The sequence below is a fragment of the Bison bison genome, unplaced genomic scaffold (genome assembly GCF_000754665.1).
Source record: "Bison bison bison isolate TAMUID 2011002044 unplaced genomic scaffold, Bison_UMD1.0 scf7180017864527, whole genome shotgun sequence".
In the NCBI taxonomy this organism is placed as follows: Eukaryota; Metazoa; Chordata; class Mammalia; order Artiodactyla; family Bovidae; genus Bison; species Bison bison.
In genome coordinates this window covers 8667993-8677735 of record NW_011495078.1, presented here as the reverse complement: position 1 = coordinate 8677735, position 9743 = coordinate 8667993, and the positions used below count along the sequence as shown (strand labels likewise).

Genomic DNA, 9743 nt, shown 5'->3' with positions numbered 1-9743 from the left:
CCCCAGGGCGGCTCGCCCACAGGTCCGCGGCCGCCCCCAAACGCCTCAGACTGAGATCCCGGGAAGTGAGCCCCGGGGACCCGACTCCCCCGAATCACCTGCATTTGCATTTCTTATGTAACGTACTGCAAGTGTCCCGGTTGGAGCCTTTTGGAAAGGGGGCGCACGATCGCCGCGAGGCTGAAGCAGGGACCCGGGGCAGGCGCATCCCACCCGGGGGACACAGACACGGGGCGAGGAGACTGCTTTATTACAGGGAGAGACCGGGCTCGTCGGCTCGGTGTGGGGTTCCCTCCCGACAGGAGCCCCGCTCAAGTGTCCCTAGTGACAGGAGGTGTCGGAGGCAGAAAACGGGAGAAGGAGTTAAAACTCCCGCACGGCGAGCTAGACGGGGGCGGGAGGCGGGGGCCGCGAGGGAGGGGGAGCCCCTTCTACTCTGGTAAAGGTGATGGGGTGGCGGATATTGTGCAAGCTAATCAGAAAGTCTCGAACAGGTTCTCGGAGCCGAGCTAGGTCTCCCCGAAGCCTGCAGCACGAGTCGGCGAAGCTCTCGGCTTCTTTTTCCTGGCAACGAACGAAGCTTCAGCTGCCTCGGGCCAAACCTTAAGCCATAAACCCTTCAATACTTCACCAAACATCGGCAACCAGATACATTAATTAAAAAAAAGTTTCCTCCTCCCTCCAAGTGACGGATTGTGTCACAGCCAAGGGATGCTGACACGGGTTTGGGGGCTCAGAGACGCGGATCCAGCTGTTCCTTGTTTATCCATGCAATAGCTCTATACACTACACTGTCCTGGTCCTTTGCTGTCTCCCCTGCCTTCCTGCATAGCAGAACTGCAGATCTAGCTCAGTGAGCAACAGACAGGTTATTAGGAGGAAAAACATAACATGATGCATGTTTTGCTTACCAGTTGGGTTCTTGTTTTTCTTAAGACTCTTGCCACAAAGACACTGCAGCATATGCGTTCCTTTGCTGAAAATGTTCCAAAGAAACCACATTGATTTGGGCGAAAAGCAATCCAGCAGCTTAGACACCCTGAGAAAGAAGAGATCCTTGTGGTTGCATAATAATAATTTGAAATCAGTTCTCCTGAAGAGGGGCACCGGTTTTACCATAGGAAAAACGATGATATTCCGGATCTTCTCCCAGTTTTTTCCCCTCACGTGGTGTATTTCTTTGAGACTTCTCAGTGATTGTTTTTTTTCGGCCAGGGTGAACGATTTTATCCCCCTTGATCACCACTGGATTATTACCAAAGGGTTGGCCAAAAAATCCTTTTTCAGCGTGAAGACAAACAAAAAAGCAAAGAAATCCCAACTGAGAGCAGAGTTAATCAAGGAGAACAGGAATGCACAAAAGATCCCCGAAGAGAAAACCATAGCCTTTTTACTTGATCGCTATGAGGATGAGTGAGTCTGCAGGAGGCTGAGCAGGATTCGTCTCACTGAGAGAAGACTGCCATTGTGTTGTCCCTAGGAGAGAAGATTAAAAAAAAAGAAAAAGGAAAGAAAGAAAGAAAAAAAAGAAAAAAAGGAAAAGGAAAAGAAAAAACCACCACCAGCACACACACACACTGATACCACCTCCGAGTCTGACAGCCGAAGACACAGCCTCCCTTCTGTGTCGATTTTTTTTTTTTTTTTTTAAATAATCAATCGCCGGTGCTCAGTGGGATCGGATTAAACCTGCAGTTCTCAATCACCACGAAGAAAAGATGCAAATCGAGGTGCCTGGGCAGGCTGGTCGTAGTAGGTAGACAGCGCCACGGACCCCCTGGCTCCTGGCTCGCGCTCCGCCGGTTTCCAACAACGGTGAGCATGGGGAAAATCTCCCCTCCGGATTCCTCGCCCAGCCTCGGATGTGAGTTACAGGCATTAAAGGGAGGAGGAGTTGAAGTTTGCATTGAAAAGACTGGCTTTCCATGACGTAGCCACGTGCTTTCAGACCCGTCACCAGTGAGATGCTTGCACCCGCCCGGGGAGGGCAGTATCACTGCAGTCTCCCCGCCGGTTCCCCTCTCGAAGTACCCCCCACACCCCACCACCGGCACTCAGCCCCAGCCCCACCGTTCGACCCCCTCCCTCCTCTCCCGGCCTGATGAGGCTTGCTGCTTGCCCTCCGGAGCCAGCTAACAGAGCCTTCTCTTTCAAAGTGAATTCTGAAAAGGAGAATTGATGGTAATTAGCAAACCTTCAAAAATACATGGGATGGACCGGAGGCAGGGGTTTAAGCGGAAACAGCAGTATAGTACCACTCGGCCAACATTAGTTGAACCTTACACTTTACAAAAACAGCCTGGAAAGCATCTAAACCCTTAAGGAAAACTCAAGTTCCTTTAGTTCTTATTTGAATCCTACTTGAAGAGCTGTTGGAAAAATATAAACTAGACATATGACAAATATGTACTTGCAGATACTGCCTGTTAAAAGAGCAATCACTAAGATCAGAGTGAGGAGCTATACTTTGTTGAGGAGGGTCATATGTAAATGGGAATATTTATGCCTTTTCTAGACAACCCATGATCTTCAAATACTTTTTTTGGTACAGAAAGCACTCTGCTTGATTCACACACTAATTCATTGCTTTTTCTTCTGCACTCATTAATTGAACTAACATTAAATTCATCCTTATTCTGTTATCTACGCTTGTCTACAAATTTGTCACCTGCCACCACCATTTAACCTAACAAAATGGCAAATTTTTTTTCTTTTATCAAGATGTAACCCAGTTTCCTAATTTCCCAGAAAAATGAAAAGATTTACGGCAGCGTTTTTTATTTATTTTATCTCATTTGAGGAAAATATACAAGATAATACAAACTGTTACTAAGAATCATATAACAAATTCCAGTGTACTTCTTAATCAGAATTAATAAATGTTAACATTTCATATTTGTGTGCTGAGCATTTTCAAAAAGTAAAATTCACCACTTTCACTGTTGTTAGGCAAAGGACTTAAAGTTATGCCAGCTTATTAAGCTCTGTCTTAATTTCAAAAAATTTAAACTATTACCTCTTCTGCATGGGATATCAAGCTATCTTATAAACAAATAGATGTAGATTTATGTTGTTGAAGACAAATAGAAACTGATTTTTAAAAAATTCAACTGCTTACTTATCAGTTACTAAAATAATAAACAACTTTCCATGCTAGTGTTTTCTAATATGTAAGAAGAGTTTTGAGGTGTCAAATTTGTATCCAGTATCCATAACCCTTTCGGGAAATGTCAGTTGATTTTTAAACATGGTAGAAGAGGAATTTAACTCCAGCAAATTTTAAGTTAAGAAGCTTGAAAGTTAAATGCTGATGTCCTCAACATACTTAAGGAATCATGTCATACAGTTTAAAGAATTTGCTTAAACAAAGTTGGAGAAAGCAAGGAAAGAGAGAATATATAAAAGTCTATGAATATAATGCCAAATGACTTATAAGCAGCCTGAAAAAAAACTGAATAGTGGAGTTCTTTTTTTGAAAGAGGGAAAATGAGACAGCATGGCCAAATAATTAGGACAGAATTTCTGATATCAATCAATCAGGGTCACACAGCACATGCTGCTTTTATAATGTGTCCTGTCAGGGGTTCCAGAATGTCCCAATGTATTACCACTGGACATAGGCCAGGTGCACAGCTGAATAAAAAATAGTCCTCATCAAGGTCTTCTGAACTCACACAGCTCAAAGTTTCTGTAAAAGCTTGCGGAGTTCCCTGGGGTATCCCACAATTAGAGTAAAATCTGGGGCCCTGTTTGCATCTTCTCATATGCTGTTTGTGTGGAGAGAGTGTTTCTCAAAGCAGCTCTTCTTGCCTCTCCAAATGAGAATCTCTTCTACATTTTGTGACAGTGAACTTGATCCCTATTAACATAGAGAATGATTGAATGACTGCCAGAAAGTTATGGTTTGTCTTGTACTGGTGGAAAATGTATTAATTCTTTGTCCTGTGACCGAAGGAGCAACATAAAAGGTGATTAATTGTGACTACTATTTACTGAGAATCTATTATGCCAGGCACCGTGTTGGTTGCTTCTCCTTTATTTTGCTGTTTAAAGCAAGGAGAAATCTTTTCTTACACTGAATGAAATTTCTATGGTTTTTTTTTTCTATATTTACCAACACATTATTCATTTACATTATATAGGCTATTAATCACATTATTAGGGCTTCCCAAGTGGCGCTAGTCATAAAGAACCCACCTGCCAATGCAGGAGACATAAGAGACTTAGGTTTGATCCCTGGGTCAGGAGGATCCCCTGAAGAAGGAAATGGCAACCCACTCCAGTATTATTGCCTGGAGAATCCCATGGACAGAGAAGCCTGTCAGGCTGTGGTCCAAAGGGTCATAAAGAGTCTGACACAATTTAAACAACTGAGTACACACGCATGCAATCTCATTATTAAACAAACAAAAAATACCAAATACTTTTGCCTGAAAAAGATGTCATAACATTAATTCAGGTCACCTTTGGTCAAAGGGAGTTGCAATTTCTAACAAGCTTTGAGGAACCCTATATAATTATTCAACTAATATTTATTGAGCATTTACGCTGTGAAAGTAACTGTAGAAGACTCCATCAGTTCAGTTCAGTCACTCAGTCGTGTCCAACTCCTTGCAGCCCTGTGGGCTGCAGCACGCCAGGCTTCCCTGTCCATCACCAACTCCCAGAGCTTGCTCAAACTCATGTCCATCAAGTTGGTGATGCCATCCAACTATCTCATCCTCTGTCGACCCCTTCTCTTCCTGCCTTCAATCTTTCCCAGCATCACGGTCTTTTCAAATGAGTCAGTTCTTCACAGCAGGTGGCCAAAGTATTGGTGCTTCAGCTTCAGCTTCAGCATCAATCCTTACAATGAATATTCAGGACTGATTTCCTTTAGGATGGACTGGTTGGATCTCCTTGCAGTCCAAGGGACTCTCAAGAGTCTTCTCCAACACCACAGTTCAAAAGCATCAATTCTTCAGCACTCAGCCTCCTTTATGGTCCAACTCTCACATCCATACATGACTACTAGAAAAACCATAGCTTTGGCTATATACACCTTTGTCAGTAAAGTAATGTCTCTGCTTTTTAATATGCTATCTTGGTTGGCCATAGCATTTCTTCCAAGAAGCATCTTTTAATTTCATGGCTGCAGTCACCATCTGCAGTGGTTTTGGAGCCCAAGAAGATAAAGTCTGTCACTGTTTCCATTGTTTCCCCATCTAGTTGCCAGGAAATGGTAGGACCAGATGCCATGACTTAGTTTTTTGAATGTTGAGTTTTAAGTTAGCTTTTTCACTCTCCTCTTTCACTTTAATCAAGAGGCTCTTTAGTTCCTCTTTGTTTTCAAGACTCCATGGTGCATGCTAATTCATGAAACTAAACCAGATTTCCAGTTATGCAATAAAGAAAACCAAGGGTGGTTTGCCTCCAGCTTAGAGATGATCCAAAGATACACCCACCTGAGTTCAGACCCTTATTTAAGTTTTGTTTTGGAAGACATCAAAATATTTACTTACCCTTTGCCATGCTACATTGAAATCAATATTAGATGACAAAAACAGTAGCTATTAGAAAGTAAATGTAAGCTTTAGAGCTAAAGAAAATAAGGGAAATTTCATAGTAACCGTAAAACTGTCAGGAAAACCTTTAGTATATACAAATAGAAAAAAAAAAAGACTGTTATCACAAAGCTCAAGTAAAATAAACCCAGTTCTTATAATCAGGCTCACTCAAGAATTAATTTCACATTCAGCATACTATAGTAAGCAAACCTAAAAGTAAGTATAATGACCAGAACACAATAAAATATATATTTTAATCTTAATATAGATTCTATAAACTTTCATGAGATTAGTTATCAAAAATCTTTGTAACTATCTTTTTATAATTGTTCCAGTTACTCTTCTACTTCATTCTTCCTTTTAGCTATAAAACCCCAACCCCACCACACTTTGGGGAGGGAACATGGGTATTCAAATAGAGAATATAATGCCCAGCTCCTTTGCAGTTAGGCAAGGTCATGTGACTAGATTCTGACCAATGAGATGTGAGCAAAAGTGCCACATTCAACTTCCTAGCCACACTCGCCAAAGGAAGTTGCTTGTTTTCCACGTCTCTCTTTTCTTTCCTGTGAGCAGAAAGCAATGGTGTGAGCGGCTTTGAGAACAGAGATAGGAACACACACCAGGAATGAAATAACAATATAGAAGGACCTTGGACAGAGCAGCCACACTTTTCCAGGATTACCCTCCTGCCTCTGTTCAGATCAGTGACAGAAAAAGAAACTTTTATTTTTTGAGCCACTGTATTTTTGTGTGATTTTGTTCCAGCAGCTTATCCTCTCTACTATCTTATGGACTGGCCTGATGTGAATAGCAATACACCTATCTATTTGGGTTATTTACTTATATTAAAGCTGAGCACCAAAGAATTGATGCTTTTGAACTGTGGTGTTGGAGAAGGCTCTTGAGAGTCCCTTGGACTGCAAGGAGATCCAACCAGTCCATCCTAAAGGAAATCAGTCCTGAATATTCATTGGAAGGACTGATGCTGAAGCTGAAATGCCAATACTTTGGCCACCTGCTTGGAAGAGCTGACTCATTTGAAAAGACCGTGATGCTGGGAAAGATAGAAGGCAGGAGGAGAAGGGGACAACAGAGGATGAGATGGTTGGATGGCATCAGCAACTCAATGGGCATGACTTTGAGTAAACTCTGGGAGTTGGTGATGGACAGGGAGGCCTGGTGTGCTGAAGTCCATGGGGTTGCAAAGAGTTGGACATGACTGAGCGACTGAACTGAACTGAACTTATATTAAAAGGATAGGCACTTCCCTGACTACTTTGCACTTCCAATGCAGGGGGCACCCAGGTTTGATCCCTGGTCAGGGAACTAGGATTCTGCATGCCGTGTGGCACAGCCCAGGAACAAATTTTTTTAAAAAGACAAAGAGCACAAGTACATCACATATAATCTATGGATTAATTCAGGCTGCCACTCTTCTTTCCAATCACTGTAGCACCTACATATCTCTTAGATGTTTCTTACAAGCCACTCTTGCTTACCCTCACCACCAGTGCAAATGTCTTATTGTTAGATCTTGCCTCCCCTTGCCTCCTCTGCCCTGCTCCCTGCCAGTCAGATGCAACCTATGACAGTTTAGACCTTATGACCACGACAGTAAAGGAGAAGAAAGACAGAGGGCAAAGCGATTGGAAGACGAGTTGGTCAGAAAAAGAAGACCTGTGTGTAGCCAAGGCCCTCAGTGTCTATATTTACTTTGCAAACCTTTTTTTGGAAAGCATGATGCATTTTGTGATTTGCACACTCATTCTTTCTCTTATCAATTATTTCTCAATCATTCTTTCTCTTATAATTATTATTGCTTTTTAAAGAATAACTCTCTTCTTCACATCACTGAACTAACTACTCCATTAGTAACTCTTTCTTCTTTTCCCCATATTCCTCCATTGACTCATAGAATAGATACCTCTGGTCATCTCTCCTGGAGCAAACAGTCTGGAAAAGGAACTGCAGTCCTTCTCTCTGCCACCTCCCAGCTTCTCAGTGAAGATGGAACGACTTGAGCAGCCCAGGGTTCTCTGTCCCCGTCTCTTGCTCTCTCTCTCTTTGGATCTGCTGGCCTTCAGAAAGCTTTCAGACCCCTCTGCTTCACTTTCTCTGCTCAGGAAGCACTGGACCAGCCTGGAAGCCCATAGTCCATCTTCTAGAAGTGGGCCTGGAGACCAATCTCTCTCTGAACTCTTTAAGGGGACTTGGAGCAGACTCCTTTCGCCCTTCCACATCAGTGTGCTCCAGATGGCTCTCATTTACCAGCATCTCCATCTCTAAACCTAAGGAATTTTGTCCAAACCACATAAGTCCCCTCTGCCTAGGCAATCCCAGAAGTAGCATACCCTAGGAGAGTTTCTCCACGACTCAACACCCAGCTCCCGGACCCCTTGGGAGGGATAATGATAAAGCACGTGCTTATCCTTCTTTCCCAGAGTTTTCCTGTGGGAGGAAGACACAGTCTGCCACCAGGATAGTTGGCTTAACAGACGACTGGCCTTCTCCCCTTCCCCATGGAGCCGTGATCCACCGGTCCCTCATCTGCTACATTTGTTCCTAAAGAAACTACTTGTACTAGAATCTTCTTTCTCTGTGGAAACTCAAACCATGACCAGGCTTGCAGAGGGAAGGCAGGGTTTCTGGGGGAAAGTGTCTACTCTCCAGATTCAAACTCTGCCTTGAGTGGTCACTGCAACGCTCAGATGTGGAGGAAGCAGTTAGAGAAACCAACTCTTGTCCCCAGGTTAAATTTCATTCCCCAACACAAACCTTATCAGCAATCAAAGCTAATATATCTAAAGCCATCTTTCTAACTCATGTGGCCATATTTCTATATTGAATCTGAACTTCAAAGTGGAGTGAAGGGGGAGAATTAATTATCATGTCTTAAGATGCCCTCCATACTATAAAAATAATATAAGAAAAAATCTTCCTCTTTATTCCTATTATGTTGGCAACTTTAATTATAAAACAGTGAGGAACTTGCCAAGAGATACAGGCCAAAGCAGGTGAAACCCTCTGAATCCTCAGTAATACGATCTTCTCTTGGCAAAATGCTATGAGGATTCATTTCTTACCTAAAGGAACTTTATCTCAGCCAATATATATATTTGTTGTTCAGTCACTAAGTTGTGTCCAACTCTTTGAGACTCCACAGACTGCAGCATGCCAGGCTCCTCTGTCCTTCTCTATCTCCCTGAGTTTGCCCAAATTCATATCCACCATATAGATATGTTGTTGTGTGTGTGTTAGTCACTCAGTTGTATCTGACTCTGCGAACCCATAGACTGTAGCCTTTGTCCTTGGAATTCTCCATGCAAGGATACTGGGGTGGTTTGCCATTCCCTTCTCAATGGTATCTTCCTGACCCAGGGATCAAATCCAGGACTCCTGCATTGCAGGCAGATTCTTTACCATCTGAGCCACCAGGGATATGCATGACAGTAAAGCCCTAGTGTCCTGTACAGCTTAGGAAGAGTCCAGAGGGCCCTTCTTCCCATCCTCTGAGGCAGATAGGAATTAACCTTATACAAGTGGAATGGATCCTAAACAATTTGAGAACCTGCACAGCATGGCCCATTGTATCAAGATCTCTGGACATTCATAACTCATGCTTTCCATTGATACACATGTTAAACCTTCTTTAATGTGATTTATGACAAACCTAGACAACATATTAAAAATACAGACATCACTTTGCCAACCAAGGTTCATATAGTCAAAGCTAAGGTTTTTTCCAGTAGTCATATATGGATGTGAGAGTTGGACCATAAAGAAGGCTGAGCGCTGAAGAATTGATGCTTTCAAACTATGGTTTGGAGAAGACTCTTTAGAGTCCCTTTGACTGCAAGGGACTCATACCAGTCAATCCTAAAGGAGATCACTCCTGAATATTCATTGGAAGGACTGACACTGAAGCTGAAGTTCCAATACTTTGGCCACCTGATGTGAAGAGCTGACTCATTGGAAAAGACCCTGATGCTGGGAAAGATTGAGGGCAGGAGGAGAAAGGGGTGACAGAGGATGAGGCGGTTGGATGGCATCACTGATTCAATGGACATGAGTTTGAACAAACTCCAGGAGATAGTGAAGGACAGGGAAGCCTGGAGTGCTGCAGTCCATGGGGTCGGAAAGACTCAGACATGACTTAGCCACTGAATAACAACAACAGTGTGATTTAAATTCAAT

General features: G+C 43.0%; 1 protein-coding gene across 1 annotated transcript in view; it reads right to left on the bottom strand.

Annotated features, from left to right (window-relative positions):
- FGF14 (fibroblast growth factor 14) overlaps positions 1 to 1119 on the bottom strand; it is a 640089-nt gene extending 638970 nt beyond the window's left edge. The window contains exon 1 of the mRNA XM_010831481.1: positions 912 to 1119. Coding sequence (XP_010829783.1) covers positions 912 to 1119 — 208 coding nt within the window. The remainder of the gene's footprint in view (positions 1 to 911) is intronic.
- Positions 1120 to 9743: the final 8624 nt, after the last annotated feature.